This window comes from Lissotriton helveticus, chromosome 3_1 (assembly GCF_964261635.1).
Source record: "Lissotriton helveticus chromosome 3_1, aLisHel1.1, whole genome shotgun sequence".
Classification (NCBI taxonomy): Eukaryota; Metazoa; Chordata; class Amphibia; order Caudata; family Salamandridae; genus Lissotriton; species Lissotriton helveticus.
In genome coordinates, this window is record NC_136061.1 from 623,232,017 (window position 1) to 623,252,292 (window position 20,276).

General features: G+C 50.5%; 1 protein-coding gene across 2 annotated transcripts in view; it reads left to right on the plus strand.

Moving 5' to 3' along the window:
• Positions 1-6,628: 6,628 nt before the first annotated feature.
• Positions 6,629-20,276, plus strand: part of SYT7 (synaptotagmin 7) — an 812,643-nt gene continuing 798,995 nt past the window's right edge. Inside the window, exon 1 of one of the 2 annotated variants that reach the window (XM_078680615.1) lies at positions 6,629-7,903. In XM_078680615.1, the coding sequence (XP_078536741.1) occupies positions 7,870-7,903 (34 nt within the window). In that variant the 5' untranslated portion in view covers positions 6,629-7,869. The remainder of the gene's footprint in view (positions 7,904-20,276) is intronic. The other variant, XM_078680614.1, reaches the window with a different exon arrangement.

A 20,276-nucleotide genomic window follows, 5' to 3' on the forward strand; every position in this document is an offset into this window, starting at 1 on the left:
TTGAAGGGGTGGGATACAGTTGGGGTGGGGTGGGAGGGAGGGCCTGTTTGGGAGTTGGGTGAAAAGAGTTCGGATGGCCGCAGGGGGGCGTGCCCCTCCGCCAAGCTAGCATACTCGGGCGCCCGGACTTGCCTCACCTCATGGACACTCAGAGGGGTGCGCTGCTGGGTCGGGGACGGGCGCCATGACATCGCTTTTTGTTTCTTCCTATATTGTATGTATCACATTGCTTTGTGGAACTCAATAAAAATATATTTGATCAAAAAAAAAAAAAAAAAAAAAATATTCAGGGTTAGGGATATGTGATTTCAATATTGTAACAAGGTAGCAGCTCACTAATGTTACGGCAAATAATCCCTGTCACACCCTCGAATTTCATTTATCTGAGATCCTGTTTTCATCCCAAAAAAACTTGTTTTATGGATTTTGCATTATTATAAATGCAACATTTTTCTGCAAAATATCTGTAATAGACTCTCACACATCACCCACTTTAAAGATAAATTAAAGAAAAACTGTATTTAAAACAACATTTTTAAGAATTATTCAAGGTCATCAGGGCAGGACTCTGCAGAACAGTGATGGCTCTATCATGGGGAGGCTTGAAAGGCTAGGCCCACTTGGCTCATGTCTTAAAATGTATCTGGGTTGTATGCCACCAAGAGCCCTATTACTATGACACACGTCCGACTGACACCTTAGCGTGATGGAATCCGCCCGACTATTAGTCAGTGGTTTCACCCGCAGTATTAGGATGTCATCACCCTATGCAGCTTGTGCGGCGGCCAGAATAGGGCCGCAGCACAAGCTGCAATAGAATAATGTATGCTTTCAAACATCCCTGCAACATGTAGCAGGCACCATGCACTGCCTGCCAAATGTTGCAGGGACAGGGAAGTTTAGGGGGGCATCACAGGTGCTACCCCAGGCCCCATAGTGTATGGCCAGGGGGGAAACAGGGCCCTGCTAGGGGCCCCCAAAGTCACTTTCTGCCTGCCTTTTAATGGCAGGTGGACCGCCATGAAAGAGCAGGCGGAAAACTAAATTGTAATCCCGACAGTGGAGCTGAGGCTGGCGCCACTGCCATTTTGGGATGACAATTCCGCCCGCTGCACCAACGGGCTCCGTTAACCCATCAGAAGGGAAGCGGAATTCCCCTGCAGGTTTCCGTCTGACCACCAGTATCATAATATGTCAGTTGGACGGAAACCTATGTGTCGAGTAGAAAGCTCTAACAAGCTGTCAGTTGGCTTTCCGCCCAACATCATAATGAGGGCCTAATTGTTTTCTGTAGCTGTTTTATGTTGCTATCTGCCTTCTTAAGTTGGTGCATGTCACTAGCAGCCTCTTGCAGATGGTTGTATGTCTCTTAAACCCCCCTGCAGCTGTTTGTATGTAACTATCAGCCTCCTCCGGCTCGTGGAAATCACTATCAGCGTCTTGCTACCGCATAAAAGAGCCACCTGCAGTTTGTTGCATGTCACTAACAGCCTACTGTAGCAAGTTATAGGTTATTAACAGCCTTCTACAACTGGTTATGTGATTATCAGCTTCTTTTAGTTGGTGTATGTCTCTACTTCCTCACCCCACGATAATAGCGGGGGCCCTCTACCATGGGACGCTGCATTTAGAGGGTTTTAATACATTTTCACTTTTACATCATACCATTACTTACATTGTGGAGACTCCTGGATAAACAGACCATAAAGACTGTCTCACAGGGAACGGTCACGAGGCTCTCACACTGGTGCAGCTGTGGAGATTCTTCAGGGAGTTCATGTGCATTGAGATCTGGGATGACAGAAGGCGAACGGGTGTCCAATTTAATACCCCTTATGATGTCTAAAGCCTTCATTCCACATAGCTGGGGTCAAATCTTTTAAAGCCTGATTACAAGTTTGGCAGAGCAGGAGTGGGGCGGCACATTATGCCCCGCTCCCGCACTGCCATACTCAACCGCTGGCTGCCCGTCATACTGCGATTTTCCTTCGTAGTCTGGCATCTGGTCCTTTGGCGGTCCAACAGCAGTGCCTTTCAAAAAGGCACCGCAATGGGAGCGCCAAAGCAGGTTTTTGCACGGCATAGACTGTTAAGTTCATGCTGTGCAGAACAGGGCATGTATGCACAGAAAGGGGCACACCATTTACCCCCCTGCATGCATTCCATGGGCCATGAGGCACTAGCAGGACCTGTAGGGCTCTCCTTGTTTCCTCACCGCCACCCTAATGAATACAGTCTCACCGTCGTGGTTAGGGTCACAGTGAGGAAACTTGTAATATGCTTGGTGGCGCTGCAGTGGCACTGCCAAGCATATTGCTGCCTCAAGACCACTGTGCATGTGCCAAGGATCGCGGGTCCCTGCGACGGTCCACTCATGGTCCGATCGATGTACTCGTAATGTGGCAATGCTGGACTTTTGCACCAATAGAGGCATCAGAATTTCTGATCCATCTGTCAATCCTTGCACCATGGTGCGCTGTATTGTAAATACGGTGCATCCATGGTGGTACAAGTGTTGGAAAACGAGGCAGCATCTGTGAGGCCTGCACAAATACCATGACTATATTTGTCCTTCACTGGGAACCAAACACCCAATTGTAGCACCTGACTCTCAGAGGGTAGTGTTGCAGAGCAGTCTGAGGCTTATTCAAGGGAGGTGGTGTGGGCTAGTAATCTCCATTTGCAGGTGCCCAAAAATGACACTCAATAATTGATTGTTTAGTCTGTACTTTGCGTTATAAAAGTAAGAGTACATTTATTAAACACACACTACTCAATACTATGCACCAATTTACCAATATAATTAAGCTGTTGGAATCACTTTGTGACATTGCATAACATTTCCACCCCTCCCCCAGTACCACCACTCCCATGTATGCACATCATCTTGCCCCCAATGCAGTTAGTTGATAACCTGGGGCGTGGACCCTGCGCATTGGCACCTTCCCAGTGGCGACCCACCCCATTACCACAACCAGCATTAAAAATGGGTACACTTTCCTTGGTGACACATAACCCTGACTGAGCATCTCCTATTGACCATAAAGTATGCACCTCTACATCTTAAGGGCTAACCGTCTGGGTTGTTCCTCACCTAACAGCAGCAGCATGAATACATGTTTAAGCATCACTTTAGAATAACAGCACTCATTACATTTGTGTATTATTAGAATGCATTGCAATTACAGCCCCTAAAGGCATCACAGATGAAATCACAGGATTACCTCTATACAGCCAGACCCCCTAGCAGGTATGTCTGGCAACATAACCCTACTTTGCATCACCTTACATGTACTTCTCATTAAACACATGAACTTCAGTCCTTCTAAAAGAAATAACCATTAATAAATGCATTTCAATGCAATTACACCTCTTCACCTCCAGGGGATGCCCTTCTCCAGACATCCTCAACTCAGCCCTTCACTCCATGATGCACTTCACCATACACCCTCAGTTGTAGAACAAAAGGTCCAGCCTAGAGGGTAATGCAGTCTTGGCTGTGCCCTTGAGGGGTTGTTTCTTTTAAGTTCCCAAGACACTTAGGGTGGGACTTTTCCCTTCGTGCTGGGGGGACTGCGCTTCTCCATCAGCTCCCCCTGCACCTTTGCATTCATGTGGTGGTGACCCCATCCTCCTGGGGCCACCACAAGCAGAGAAAATACAGTTTTTCCCCTGCAGGCCGGTCCTGGCTTGCAAGGCATTTTGGGACCTCGTGCATTTCTGAACAGCGGCTCTCCAGCTACTCCGGGAAGAGCCGCGATGTGGGCCTCCGGCCACTCTGGCTGCCCGTTGGACGGTCCGGTCCCACCGGACCCTCAGGTAGGTTCTACGGATCGGGGAGCCCACCCCCAGCCGCTCATTCCCATTTTCGGGGGCCCGATCCCACCCGGGCCCCTTATGCCTCCCTTCGCGTCTACTTGACTGGCGGGGGGCTCTGTACCACCCGGGCACCCCCTGCAAATCGCTGGGCTGAGGGCAGCCCGGCGAGCCCACCCCCGGCTGCCACTACCGGCTCCCTTCGGGCCCGCACCCCTGTGTGCGGCCGCAGAAGCCGGCTGGGTACTTCGGGTCTGCCCGCTCCAGCGTGCAGACGCGTCCGCCCCCTCCGGTCATCCTTCAGCCTCCGTCTGGTCTTCGGGGCCCGGGGATGGGGTCCTGGGTCCCCTCCGCATAATAACACGGGGTACGCGACGGCGCAACTCTGACTTCGGCGGGGCCTGGAGTTGGGGTCCCAGGCCCCTCTCCCTGCACACCTTCACAGGGAGCACGACGGCGATCCCCGACTTGATCTTCAGTGGGGACCAAGGTGGGCTCCTGGCTCCCCCACAGGGTACCTTCACGGGGAGCGTGACTACGCTCCCCATCTTACCTCTTCGCGGGGGCACGACGGCGCTCCCCTGCCTCGATCTACGGTGTGGGCCAGGGTGGGCTCCTGGCCCCCCTGCAGGGCATCTTCACCGGGAGCGTGACGGCGCTCCCTGGCTTCCCTTCTCCTTGGGGGCAGCCCCGGGACCTGACCCACTCCAGGGGTATCTCTGAGACCGGCGGCGGAGCCTCACTCGCTTCATCGTCGATCTTCTTAGGGGTCAAAGGTCGCCTACCATCTGGGGGCCATATCTAAGCCCCTGGGGTTCCGATCTGCCCCATGTTGCGTTTTCTTGCTCCTGGTGGCGCCCCCAAGGCACTGGGAGCACTCTCCTTTGCCCTCCGGGTCTCCAAGAGGGTGCATTCTGCAGGGAGCAGCCTTCACTGGCTCCCTGCGCCAACCTTTCGCCTGGCTCTCCTCCTGGGCCTCTCTTCTCCCAGTGCAAAGGCCCCTGTATCTGCGCACCGGTCCTGGGCTCTTCTTCTGGCGCTGTTAGGGCCCGGGGGGGAGTCAGGGGGGCGTCCTTCTTCCAGCTGTGTATTGCCAGGCTCCAGCATCTTCCGCCTCAGCAGACCACACTCCAGAGAGAGCTTTTCTTCTTGTGCAAGCACTTTTTAAAAGTTGAGTAGGGGACTGACAGGAAGTCTCTGTTCGTCCTATCAAACAGTGACACATCACTTCCCTGCCCCTGTTCCCTTCCTTCTTGTCCAGCCTCTGGATTTGTCCAAAACAGCGCTTCCAAGGTCTCTGGCCACATGGTTTCTGAAAAAGCCTTTCCCCCCTCGCTGCCTTGCCTCCTTGGTGCAGCCTGGTGCCTGGCACCCAGTGATGGATGTGGATGGATGAGCCTGTAGCCTCACCCATCTTTTCTTTGTGGAGAGGAGGCTTTAGCTTGTGAAGAAAGGTTATCAATCCATCCAGCTGAGGTCAGCCCTCAGCCAGGGTCTGGTTATGGCTGGCTCAGAGAAATATGACAGTCCTGGATGACCCTAAAGCAGTACAAATATGACTTTGGACTCTGCGGAATACTCCTTTTCACATCCATTACAGTGGACTTAAGTGCATGTCTGGAATCTGTAGGCCTTTTAAAAGTTTCTTTAGCCCATTAGCTAAAAATCCCAATAGGGGATTAATGAAGTGAAAAACAGTAAAACACACTGACTTTCCCTGGCATGTTTCTTCCCAGTGTATAAAGCCTATTCCATGTCACCACCCCATTCTGCATAAGTCCTGCCACACCAGTCTATCTGCACCTGCTCCTTGGCTGTGTACGCTAGGAATCTCCCCTGCGCAGCCCCTACACGTGTGCACCCGCATGTACACATGTGTCTGCATGTAACCAGTGCGGTGTCCCTTACTCCAGCTGCTGTGCAGTGGCCTGGTCAAGCCGGGGGACACCAGTAAAATCCCCATGCAGTCTCTTACATCCTGAGTTCACTGTGGGTGAATCCCAACGTATCAGGCTCCCTCACAGTAAAAGCTCAACAATTAGGTGCTAAAAAATTTAAAAACCTGGGCGGCCCATAGTGTCAGAATCAGCTTCTAACAGCAAGGATTCTGCATGGAGGAGGAGGGAAACTGAGTATCTGTACAGATGCGTCAGTTTCTTGTAAATCTGTCCCCCAGGGGCTTATTAATATGTCCCTTTCATCGCGGTGCTTTGCTTTTAATATGGGAACAAGTGACCGCTTTTAATATGGGAACAAGTGATGTCGCTTTTAATATGGGAACAAGTGACGTAAATGTGGCGCAAGGGACTTGTAAAACTCACTGGGGTCTCCAGCACTACTGTGGATGAGGGGTGTTCCAAATGTTCCACTGTGATGGGTCTGGGGGAAGGAAGTTGAGAGTTATTACAGAGCATGTATGATAACTTGCAGGGTTGGAGCAGCAGAGGTAGAGATCATTGTGTAACCTGCGGTCACCAGCTGAACTTGTAAAAAGATAGCCTGGCGGGTTCCCGAATCCCAAGCCAGCTGCAGAGAGACATGCATTTACCTTGTAGGTCAGAATATGAATCCTGATGTAACCCACTAGGTCATATTTTCGAGGAACATGGAGCGGGCACCCTATGGTGATGATGACTCCTTTCACTGACTGCATTAGGAAGTCTCAAGGCGTGTCCGTGGGCGCAGTATTACACGCCTTCCTATCGTCAGGTGTATGCTAGGGGGCCGTGCCCCCTCCCCTCCCAGGTGCTGGCAGGGATGGGCCCGCGTGCAGTTTCCGCGCCCGCCGCCAGTGCGCGCAGCATCGCGAAGCGAGAGATGTGCAGGCACAGAGTGGGCATCGCGCAGAGCCAGGGCAGCGGGCGAGGCAGCGGGAGACGCGCGAGGCTCCGTAGCGTGCAGCAGAAGGCGTGCGCTGCACTGCCCCTTACTGCCCAGGGCGAGGGAGGTGCTGGGCACACCGGCCTGCTTGCTGGACAATAAACAGGCCACTCGCCTGCCTCAGATCACCTCTTCCGTGGAGGGCTGAGGAGCCCGGATACCCCTCGCTGGCATCGCCCTGTCAGGCTCCAGTGCCTGTGAGTGCACGCAGAGGTCGCTGATCTCCCGGGGACGCCGACACCTTCCGCTCCTCCTCTTCCACTCTGCCCAGGACCTGTTGGACGTGTTTGGGCCGCCGAGAGTTTCAAAGCATTGTCGCGGCACCTGCTGACGGCGGAGAGCAGTCCGTGCCTCGGAGAGGAGAGGGTGCCCGAGGGAGGCAGGGAGCCAGGGGATGGGGAGAGGGGCCCGGAGCCCGGTGGCGGATGGAAGGAGCGCACACCCTATAGCTTCTGTGTAGCCACCAATCATTTATAGTGGCGTCCAGTGCAGCGCGTACAAGTGCAGCGCAGCCGGGAGCGGAGGGACCACCTGTGCCCGGGAGGACAGGCGCGCTGCCCGGAGCAGAAGGAACTGTGCCCGGCAGGAGAGGCGCGCTGCCCGGGGAGGTTAGGCGCTGCCGGGAGCGAAGGAACCTCCTGTGCCCAACAGGAGAGGAGCGCTGTACGGGGAGAAGAGGCGCTGTACGGGGAGAAGAGGCGCTGCCGTGGGCAGAGGGACTACCTGTGCCCGGGAGGACGGGCGCGCTGCCCGGAGCAGAAGGACCTGTGCCCGGGAGGAAAGGCGCGCTGCCCGGGGAGGTGAGGCGCTGCCCGGAGCGGAGGAACCTCCTGTGCCCGACAGGAGAGGAGCGCTGCCCGGGGAGAAGAGGCGCTGCCGAGGGCAGAGGGGCGCTGCCTGCACGGAGGAGAGCAACACTGCCGGATACAAAGGGACCGCTTGTGCCCAGAAGAGCGACGCGCTGCCCGGGAGGAGAGGCGCTGCGGAGACGGTGCTCGCGGAGAGCAGTGGCTGCTGAGAGCCGTGCCCGGGGGGCTGGCTGTCAGTCACAAGAGACCTCAAGTGCACACAGGGGGCAAGTTGAGCACGGTGCCACGAGAACGGAACCAGGGCAAGCGAAGTATTGGTCCACGTAGAAGAGGAGTCTAGGAGAGGAGCTGGGCAGGAGGGAAAATGTACATTAACCAGGAGACCTCCAGCACCAAAGGTAAGAGACCCTCCGTGACAGCACCCTGTAGGGGTGACTTCCATTTCAAATGTCATCTCAGACGCGCGCATGGCTTCATGCGCTCACCTGCACCTCCAAACTGTTTCACATGTTCCACCAGGTCCTCGTTGAATACCAGCCACCCCGAGACTGTGCCCACCTGTACCCTTCTACCCGGGGCGGAAGAGGGGTTCACTCGCCTGTACCCTCCAAGCCTAGGGTGCTGTAACCCACCTCCTTTCTGAGAAGAAAGGTGGGCTGAGCATCCAACTGTTATTTGAAAGCTCTATACTCACCAGCGTCCAGAAACCCTAAAGTTAACAGTACAGCCAACCTCAGTGCGTATCCCCGAGAGCCTACCTCGTGCCCTGATACTTTGTGGTTGTGCCTGTACGTGCTTTCTGAGACGTAACGTGGCCGGCTTATTCACCTGCGACCAGGCGTGTGGGGCAGGGAGCACCCATTTGTCTGCTGAGACCTTGAGTGTGTGTGTTTCTACCTAAGACCCCTGGGAGGGGGCGTTGTCATCTCTGCGTGTGCGCGGGGTTACAGCGTCCCTGCGCACGCACGTGCACCGAGACCCTGACCCAGCTCCCGGTGGCCAGGATCGAATTGTAAAGCCACATGCAAGTCTAACAGGGTCACCCGCGCCGGGGTCCGCTAGAAAGCACAACATGTGGTTCACAGGCAACAGAGTCCATTCCAGGTCGCTCATTGTCAGCCGTTCCCAATGTACCCAATCCTGCACTTTCGTTCAATAAACCACTGCATTCTGGGAGTCTTTGCTTCAATTATATCAAAAAGGTGAATTTCATGATAAAATGATCCATAAAAAGAAAAGCCAGTACTTTGTTCTGCAGGTATGTGACAGACTTCCTCTGAGGTCGCTTCGGTTCTCAAAGCCGGCTCCCTAGAGGTGTCCTCCCCAATCTCAAGGATACAAGTCGGGGTTCTCCCTAATGTCAGGGGTGCAGCTCGGTGCGTCTCTGATACCCACGGATTCACAGCGACCATTCCCAGTATCATGGGGTCACAGAATGACACTCAGCTGTCATTATCAGGAGCCCCACGGAGGTCACCATGACCTTCAGAGGGCCCTACGGCATCACACCGGACCCTGCAGGTCCTCACTGTCAGGGGTCCGACCTGGGTCCTCACCATCACCTGATCCCATCAGGGATCTCCCCTCGCCCACTCCCTACACGGTCCTCGTAATCGGGGGTCCCATCTGGGTCCTCGCTTTCACCCGGTCCCTACATAGCCCTCATTATTAGGGGTCCCATCCGCCCCCACCCACTCCCTACAAAGTCTTCATTATCAGGGGGGACCATCACTGGATCCCCCCTGGGTCCTCCCCTCACCCGCCCCCACGGGGTCTTCATTATCAGGAGTCTCACCCAGGCCGTCGCCATCACCGGGCCCCCAGGGGTCATCATGACTAGGTCCCTCGTGCCACCCACTGGCGTAACGAAAGTTGAGCCCTCCTCCTCCCCCTTCAAGGTACATGAAGGGCCCCCACTCGTATTCAATATGCAGCTCTCAGGCCTGAGTACAGTGCTGAGGGGCCCCCTGCAGCTCGCAGCCCCCCCCCCCCCCCCCCCCACCCGCACCGCGGGGACTATGGGGGCCGGTGTTACTCCCTGGTGCCACCTAACTCCTCACAAGCTCTGGGATGCCCACCTCAGATCCCACCAGGGTCTCCTCACTGCTGGTCTCGCGGTGCGGACTGTCCCTTACGCTTAAGTGCGTGCGTGCGTGCACACTTGATGCACGACTTCATGTGCAATCTCAGATTGCAAGTGTACACTTACTGTACGGGGAAACATATTACGACGAGGGAGGGTCGTGATAGCAAACAACGCAGCCCGAGCCTACGAGGCTACTTACCTCCCGCGAAAGTGGACGAGGGAGGCTGTCTGCGTAAAAACAACCACGGCCCCCCTCCTCGTAAACCACAGCACCGGCCCTCGTCCCCCCAGTCCCAGGCTCTGCTCCTGCGGCGGCCACACTGAACACACTGATCGGGAGCGAGGGACGCTCAGGGCACCCCCTTATGGATGTGTCCCCCCCATCCCCCCCCACCCAGAAGATTCTAGTATTAAAACAAGGCACACGCATCGAAGGTAGTGGTATGTACAATATACCCGCTGTACACCCTGCTTCTTAGAAAATCGGCCTCCCGCGAAGCCGCTCGAGCGCGATTGTGGCTAGTTAGAAACAGCCAAGAGCGGCGACGAACTGCTAGCCGCATTCACGATGTTCACAATGACACTCGTCCCTTGTGCCGGGTCCATGGACCGTCGGCGAGGGGTACTGCAGAGCACCAGTACGTGCTGCTGTCATTTTCGTGACGAAGCCGCTGTTTAGTGCTGCCAATCCCCCCCACTCTTCCAGCGTTTAGTGCTGTCGTTTCTCCTCACCGTCCAAGTTTTTAGTGCTGCCCTTTTCCCCCACCGCTCCGGGGTTTAGTGCTGCTGCTTCTCGTCACAATCCCAGCGTTTAGTTCTGTCGTTTCTCCTCAGTGTCCCACTGTTTAATGTTGTCATTCCTCTTCACTGCCCAGGTGTTTAGTGCTGCCATGCCTCCCCACTGCTCCCGTGTTTAGTGCTGTCATTTCTCTTCACCATCCCCGGGGCTGCTTCTGCCGTTTCTCCTCAATATCCCACAGTGTAATGTTGTCGTTTCTTCTCACCGTCTCGGTGTTTACTGCTGCCACTTCTGTTTACCATACCAGGATTTAGTGCTGTTGGTTCATCGTCAGTTCTCCATTGTTTAGTGCTGTTGTTGCTCTTCACCATCACAGTATTTAGTGCTGCCATGTCCCTTCACCGCCCCAGGGGTTGGTGCTCTTGTATCTCCGTAATGCTCCGGTGTTTTGCCGTCGTTTCTCTTCTCCGCTGCAGTGTTTAGTGCTGTCGTTTTCTTCACAATATCAGTGTTCAGTGGTGCCATTACTCGTCACTTTTCCACTGATTAGTTCTGTCATTTCTCTTCAAAATCCAAGTGTTTAGTGCTGTCGTTTTTCCCCACCGTCCCTGTGGTTAGAGCTGTCATTCCTCCTCACGCTTCCAGTGTTTAGTGCAGTCCTATCTCCTCACTCTCCCTGTGTTTATTGCTGTCACTTCTCTTCACCTGCCCGTGCTGTCGTGCTACCATTCCTCAGGGTTTTATGCAGTATGTGATGTATCTTCACTGTCCAATCTCACTGGACTGTGGTGTTTGTAAAGGTTACTAAGTGGGCGAAAATACGATGAACTTTTTTAATAGTTTACACCAATGTGGAAATCCTGATAGAAATTTCCATAAGAACTTATACATCAATTCTGGTCTGCACTGCGTGGTTTAGTTTCTTCTGACAGTAAACACAAGACCATAGCTGGCCCCTATATCAGCAGCAGGAGATACTGTGGCATTGCATCTCATCTGGCAGTCAGTACATTTCGGTGAATAATGTCCTTATTGATGTCTGCAAGTGAACCATCCCACCTGATCTCCTGGGGCCTCACACTCCGAGCCCATGTGGTACTTTGACTGGTCAGCTATAAGTGTATTTATTAGGCATTTCAAAGGTTCCCCAAGAGACCTTAACTGTTTTTGATGACTCGGGGTTGTAGAGGTCGAATTTTGGCAATTTACCGAGGTTAGGCATGTTGTCTATTACACTGTAATACAGATCTTATCACACCCAGTAAGGGTTCATGTCCAGCTAGAGACAGTTCATTGAATGAGACTGCCTCTCCAATGCACAAATCTAAACACAGATAAGTTAATATACGTACAACAGTGGAAACTCAAAGTGTCTACCAGTTATGTTTCTGAAAAATGACCCTAAATACAAACTAGTGTTCACTTATGGACCAACACTTTAATCAATGTTAATCTGTGTGGTGGTACCACAGCCCAATTTTGGCCTATAGGTCCGTAACTCAGCTCAATCTAAGTCTATGCTGCCAAAACTCATTGCAGTGTAAGTCTGTAGTTCCCAACTCAGCTAAATGTAAGTCTATGGGACCACAACTCCTCTCAGTGTATGTCTACTCAATGTGTGTCTCTGAAGCCACAACAAAATTCAATGCAACTCACTGAAGCCTATTGAGCCACAATTCCAATGAGAGTAAGTCTAGGTCACCACGTCTCCACTCAAAGTAAGTCTATATGACCACTACTCCATTCAGTGAAAGTACATAGGTTCACATGTCAATTCAATAGAAGCCTATAGGTCCACAACTTGACTCAGTGTAAGTTAGTGGCACTACAACTCCCCTCAATATAAATCCCTGGGGACACAAACCCACTCAATGTATGTCTACTGGGCCACAACTCCGTTCACTGGAAGTCGTCTGTGGGACCACAGCTAACCTCAGTACACGTGTATGGGTCCACAACTCCACTCAATCTATGGAGGCACAACTCCGCTCAACCTAAGTCTGTGAGGCCATAACTCAATTCAATGTAAGTATATGCAGCCACAACACCATTCATTGAGTCTATGGGCCCACGACACAACTAAGTGTATTTCTGTGGAGCCTCAACTCCACACAGTGTCAGTCTATGGATCCACAACTCCACACAATGTAAGTCTATGGAGTCACAACTCTAGTCAATGTAAGTCTATGGGACCACAACTCCTCTCAATGTAAGTCTACTCTATGTGAGTCTTTGCGGCCACAACAACATTCAATGCAACTCATTGTAAGCCTATTGAGCCACAATTCTAATTAGAGTAAGCCTATGGCACCACATCTCCACTCAATATAAATCTATATCATCACAACTCCATTCAGTGAAAGTATACTGGCTCACATGTCAACTCAGTAGAAGCCTATGGATCCACAACTTTACTCAGTGCAAGTCGGTGACACTACAACTCACCTCAATGTAAGTTCCTGTGGCCTCAACCCCTTTCAATGTAAGTCTATAGGGCCACAACTCCATGGAATGCAAGCCTATGGGTCCACAGCCAGACCCAGTATAAGTTTATGGATCCAAAACTTCACTCAATGCATGTCTATGGAGCCACAACTCTGCTCAATATAAGCCTGTGAGGCCATAACTCAATTCAGTGTAAATCTATGCAGCCACAACGCAATTCAGTAAGTCTATGGGTCCACAACTCAACTAAGTGCATTTCTGTGGAGCCTCAGTGCCACATAGTGTCAGTCTATAATTCCACATAATCTAAGTCTGTGGAGCCAAAACTCTATTTAATGTAAGTCAATGGATACTCTACGCTACACACTGTCAGTCTATGGAGCAATAATTCCACACAATGTAAGTCTATGGAGCCACAACTCCATTCAATGTAAGTCTACGGGTCCACGACTTCACTCAGTGTAAGTCAGTGGCACTACAACTTCCCTCAATGTAAGTCCCTGTGGCCTCAACCCCTCTCAATGTAAGTCTATAGGGCCACAACACCATTCAATGCAAGCCTATGGGTCCACAACCAAACCCAGTATGAGTTTATGGGTCCAAAACTTCACTCAACGCAAGTCGATGGAGCCACAACTCTGCTCAATATTAGTCTGTGAGGCCATAACTCAATTCAGTGTAAATCTATGCAGCCACAACGCCATTCATTAAGTCTATGGGTCCACAACTCAACTTAGTGTATTTCTATGGAGCCTCAATGCCACACAGTGTCAGTCTATGGATCTACAATTCCACAAAATCCAAGTCTATGGAGCCAGAACTCCATTCAATGTAAGTCAATGGAGCCTCGACACCACACAGTGTCAGTTTATGGAGCCACAACTCCATTTAATGTAAGTCTATGGAGCCACAACTTTAATCAATGTAAGTCTATGGAGCCACAACTCCACTCAATGTAAGTCTTTGGGGGCATCTTGTGAGCATTTAGGAAGAAACTTGGTTTTCAACTAGGGGGGAAATAGACACTTAATTTACATAAAATGTATTCTTCATTTTATTTTCACTAAATTCATCATTTTATTTTCACTAAATTAAATGGTAGTAAGCGAGGCATCATTTGATGATTAAAAGGTGGTTTCGGTGCCAGTGTACTAATGTTTTACTGAACCATATCTTGAAATGAGCCAGTCGCAGCCTACATATTTTAGTTCCTGGGATTTTACCAGTCCCTGGAAGCTAACCAATGGTTATGACTAGTATGGATACTGCAGAGGCTGGTGTTTTGGGACCATTGGATGCAGTTAAAAAAATTGCTTACTGGTGTGTTCACCTAAGGCCTGAGGCAGTGTGCGGGATAGGCTTTTAGGCTCCACAATCATAGGAAGTCTCTAGTTCAGAGTGTGGTGCAGTGAATATGCAACTTTCTGCACTTCATTCTGCAGGACAGACTGGCACAGGGCCTTGGCACACATGTGAGGCTCCCTCTCCAATGAGAATAAGCCCCCCCACCGGGAAACCACAGTTACCACTCTAGAGCTGGGCGCCTGGATGCTGTAGATTGACTTTGAGGTTCTCCTTGGGTCTCAGGATGAGCTTTACCTCATTGCTCACTTGTCACTCACTCAGGTTCAGTTCACAGTGGTGTCTGGTGACAGCAGGCAAGCGGTCTTGAAGAGGTGACTGGCTCCTGGGGCTGCAAGCGCTCTTGGGCCTTTAGGCTTGGCTTCAGAATACAAACAGCACGGTCCCTCTTGGCAGAGCGTCCTCCCAGCAGGCGGGAGATGGGTCACACTCAGCTCCATGTCCTGCTAAGTTGGAAATAAATGTATATGTATGGAGATATAAACAGCTGTCCAGCTCCATCATACAAATGTGATGTTTCCTTCCACATCTGATCCTATCGAAGTACATGGTTGCATCAGAGGCTTGTCTCGGGAGCTCCCCCTGAGATCCCGCTGAGATCCCGTTTAAGATGGCGCAAGAGCTGGGTGCTGATCCACAGACTGTGTCAGCAGGCAGAATGAGGGGGTAAGCATGAGGGCACGGAAGTAAAAGAGTCCTTGCTTATGATTTATTGAGGGTCATGGTCACCAGTGACCCTCCAGGAAGGAATACTAGGAACACAGCCATAACACAGGGTCACTTAGCCGTGGTAGAGGAGAGGACATGCAGTGGAGAACTCAGTGGCAGCCATCTATCTACACATCTTTCTGGTCTCTTTCTGTGTCTTCCTGTCTCTCTCTTTCCCTCTCGCTCACTCGCTTTTATCTGCATCCAATACAGATGCTCCTATTGCCATTTATTTATGGATTCTTCCTAGAAACGCGACACAAGCAGGAGTGGGCTGGCACAATTTTATGGAGGCTGACTTACTTTCCTTTTTTAATGGTTGCAAGAAAAACACTCTGAATAACGTCTTACCATGAAACTTAGAGGTTTGACATATATATACGATCTATATAACCGGCATAGATAGATATCGCTCAGAGGTGTTCGACAATCACTGGTGTGTTTTGCCCTGGTTGTACTCGTCCTTGAGATGTAGCTGACAGGTTTACAAAATAATCAAGTTAATGTGTGGTTTGCACTAAAGAACCTTAGTGAACAGTCGAGAGTGTGTGAGAGTGAAAACAATCATACACAAATGCACGGCAATGGCTACCTCAAATATGTGTACCCATACTTGTCTACAACCCACGCTGCCCTACCCTCTCCCACGCTCCCCCTGCTTCCGTCCTTTGTCGAGGGGTAGGTACTGATGTTAGGAAAACCTTCTTAAATTCCACTAAGAGGCAAAGCCCGGCCTGTTCCTCCTACCCGCCTATTCACCACAGGCGAAGGATGCGCGTGGATCCGTGAGACCCGAGGCCTTTGTACAGACCCCACCTCCTCCAAGCCCTGTGTGCAACATGTCAAAGCACTCTCAACTGCAAGATGCGCACTGTGCTGTAAGGCGACATCAACACAATGTGGCGCTTTACAAACCGCCATAAACACCAAACGTAGGACATGCTGAAAGGGGGCTTGGCGTTGAGTGTGACAGAGCGGGTCAAGTAGGGAGCCAGTTTTCATCAGCGTATGGAGGGTGGGGGTACGGGAGAGATCGGAGGGGTGGGTGCTCTCGCATACTGCCGCAAGATCACAGTGGTTCACGGGCCTGGCCGAGGCAGGAGCGTGTCTTATGAATACACACCCTCAGACTGACGTATAAGGCGCATTGACGGAATATATATATCCTCGGACTCCTCATCTGTGGAAGGCACGTTTTACGTAACGTGTCAGCTGATTATGGCGGTTGTTGAAGGAGCTGTCCCTATGCACTTAGGGGCAGATTTACAAGCCCCTTATGACACTTTTACACCACCGTTGCGTCACTTTTGTGACGCAGAGGCAGCGTAAACCATGCGCCACGTTGCGACTTATTCACAACGTGACGCATCTAGGCAGATGCATCACATTGCAAAGCATTGAGCCACATGAAACCTGCATCAGGTTTCATGTGGGCGTTCCGTCGCAGTGTGGGAGATCCATCGGAGGAAAGCCTCGGAAAAGTGATGCAGTGAAATCTACAAGAATTCACTCAGTCACTTTTCCGACGCTGCTGGGTCAAAACCTTGTGCCTGCTTGAAGCAGGCGTAAGGCGTACCATGTTGGAGATAGGCCGGGTTGGAACAGTGCTGCGGGCGCGACGCAACTCTCACACTTCGCCAACATTACGCCGGCAGATACGTCACGCATCTGCCTATCCGTGTGCCACAACGCGCCGCATTCTAAATGCGGCGCATCCATGGGGGCGCACAGGTAGTTTTCCGGGATGTATCTTTCTTGGAGCATCCCTGCTGATATGCAGGAATGCACCAGAAGTTGTAAATATGCCCTGTAGTGTATAAACTAGCTCCAGTTTTATCTAAGGCGCCTTACAACCCCACGGTTCAGGTGCTCACTGTAAGAACACAAAATAAAATAATAATTCATGTGCTTAGACGCCCGCTTCATGGAATTAGCAATGGTAAGTCCTGGATTTTACGTGGAATGCAAAAGGAGGGGATCTCTAAAAGCGAATTGTCCCACGTAAAAAGATGTGGATTAAATATGGAAACTACATTTCTGTGGTTACCATAGTGTGGCCCGACCGCTATTTTGGTTCCTCTCTGAGTTATTGCATTCAGATATATAACACAGCAGGTGACATATATATAAAACCAGCCAGGAATATTGCCTTTTTGAATGGTAGTTAGATAAATGAGTCACACCAAAAATGTTGTTAATAATTAATATGGAAAATGTGTCGATTCGGAAATTGTCAGACTGTGAATTTAAGCAGTGCTCTCCAATTAGATATTGCACCTCTGCTGAGAAGTGCAGGCACTCCCTCTGAAGAGGAAGAATTGCAGTTACTCAGTCCCTGACAGAACCAGCACGTACTTCTGCACCCTCTTTTCACTCTCTCAAAGTGCTTGCTCTCATCTCCTTCACTTCACCACCCCCAAACACACAATGCACCCCCTCATCTATAATCACAGTATTTTCTTTAACTATCACTCTGTCGATATTTTGACAACTGTTCATATGCATTTGCACAGAATAACAATTTCAACAGGAATACATCACTATTGCACTGTGCTCTCTACAGAGAGGACAAAGATTGGATGGCCATACATTCTGAACACATTTTTGAACCACTGACATACTGTGAGCAACTGGCACTACCTTCAGCCTAAACTCCAAAGCTCTCAAAAGTGTTTTAAACACTCGGAGGCGACTCATTAAAAGTATTTACTAGAAGAATATGCTGTACAAAATAAAGCAAGAAACACAACATCGTGGAAGTAGCTAACACTCTTATAGAATGCAAGATTAAGTCAAACGTGAACTATAAACAGCAACTAAACATATGACAAGGGGTACTTTGGCATGTTTTACATTCATTGTTTAGCAACTGGATCACTTGCCAGTAAAATTAAGGACATAAATATAGGGCCCATAAGGGACTTGTTTCAATGTCTGTTTCTCATTACTACTGGGTCTTAGACCCTGAGGAACCCGGCCCAATTAAAGCCCTGAGTAAGGCATAGTATTCAAACTTATGTACGCCCTGGTTCAAGGACAAGGTGGCATATCATAGCCTCCACCTTCAGTCTGCCCTGATTTTTTCACCAGGAATCTTTTGTATTCTGTGGGGAGCCAACAAAATCCCAGCAATTGAATAGTTGTGAACTAAACAGCTAGGACTGCCAGATGTGCAATAGGGCTGTGTGATGCTTCTCCTTGTGGTCATTTGTAACTGTTTAATAAGCGAAGGCAGTCCCACTGGGGACTTGGTGGCGATTCGTTGCGGAGGCTGCCCGCTCAAAGACTTGAAAGTCCTTGCTCTGAGAAACTCTTATCTGCACAGGCTGTCTGGAGCCCTTTAGTGGTCTATTAACCCCTTGCGTGTGTCGGACTGGGCGTGTGCGGAGGACGGCCGGGGGCCGTCCGAACCACGCCCAGGCTATAAATCACCTGCACCGCGGCGGAATTTCTGCCGCGGTTAAAGGGTTAAAGCCACTCAATGCTGCTTCTCTGGGATCTAAGGAATGCTGAAAGTCTGCTTGGGTTTTTCCTAAAAAAACAACCACCAAATCTGCTATTTTATCCAATGCATCCTCTCTGCTGTAGATTGTATTGATCCTGAGGTTAGAGACCTGATCTGACCAGCCTATCACTATCCATACAGGATATCGCGATGAATGATGAAACCACGAGTCTCAGATTCAAGCGGCTAGTGAGTGTGGGATGTCAAGCAGGTTTATGATCAAGCTATATGCCTCAAGTGGTGCACAAATTGCATTAATCAAACATGGAATGTCCAAACACATGTATATGCCACCCATATTTAATTAATAAATTGGACTAAGGGAACACCCGCTTCACCAGGTTCCCCGAGCAAATCACTAGAAAACTACAAACCATCTAAAACTCGACAGCCAGATTCATCCTCAACCTCCCACACAGGACTCACATCACACCACACCTCAAAGAGCCCCACTGGCTAATAATACACAAACACACTCATTTTAGACTCACACACACATTCAAGGCACTACACAACATAGGCCCCACCTACATGGAGTAGTGTGGCTCACTGGTTAGAGGCGGCAGACCCGGGAGCAGAAGTCGGCCTGGGACCAGGGTTCAATTCCCGACGCGGCAGGGTCGTGGACTTGGGTCAGCGGACTCGATAATTCTCGCTTCGGTGCTTACTCTAATCAGGGGTTCCACTCGGCAACTCTGGGCATTAGCTTGCCTAATCTCCACAACGGCCCCATCAATTCCGGGGATGCCTGGCTCCACCTTGGGGACTCCCAGCAGGACCATCCCACGGGGAAAGCCAGGACGGGTTTCCCAGAGTTATACAGCACCAGGAAACCTACGGACGGGTAGCAGTGCGCTTTACAAGCTGAAATACATTTACATTTACAAAGAAATTTACCTGAACAGTCGCATCTCCTTCCATCAACCATCCAGACAGGTCCGATCTTCAGAACTCATGCTCGAAAATATCCCACACATACACAGAACCAGATCAGGATGACAGGCATTCTCTTACATCGCTCCTAAGGCATGGAATGGCCTCCCACTCCACATAAGAGCCTCCTCCACTTTTCTTGAATTTAGCAAGAAGTTGAAGACCTGGATTTTCCATTAAACAGTCTGCCATGTGCAGGGCTAGGCACACACAGCAGCTCAGCTCCAGGATACCTTTGCGTGTGGTAGTGCGCTTTACAAATACATATAACAGTAATCTTTCTCTTCTCCAGATTGTTGTGAAAATATGTTTTTTTCAATTTTGTCTATAACTACTCTCTGACCATTGTAGTTTACTGTACCGTAGAAATGATAGAACACCTAGTACCCCTGACGAGGCCCCAAAGCACTTCCTAGTTGTCAGATAAGGCCGGCACCATTTGATATACTTGGTTGGCAAAATGTATATTTATAGAGTGTGTAACGTGGGAAGATCTTGGGTGCCATCTTAGGGTTTGTGTACATTGAGCATTGCTTGTGGCTGCACTCAGAGCTGGCTTTAGGGTCGCCTGATCAGTGCAGCCACATCTGGCCCTGACTTTGTTGGGGGAGCTTTGTCCTTGTGCCCCAGCAGTTTTCAAGCAACAATAAACATGCTCAGATAACTCTGTTAATTAATGTTCCTACTTTTGAGAGATCAGGATTTTTGACTCATCATAAAGTAGCATGGAGGGTTAATGTGCCCGCTGCAAAGAAAGTGTACCATGCAGATTCCAGAACTGAGTGCGATCAAACTATGAGCAGCATTATAAAAACAAATTTAAATATATGTCAGAGAGAGGCTGTGGAGAGATGAGGTGCACTGCTGGAGAGTGGTAGTGATGGGATTCATGGAGAAGGAGGTCATGGGGGCTGTGCTTAAGCATGGAGTGAAGCAGAGAGGTTTATGACACAGAGTCACATTTGCACTTACACAGCATCTTGTTGCAAGAGG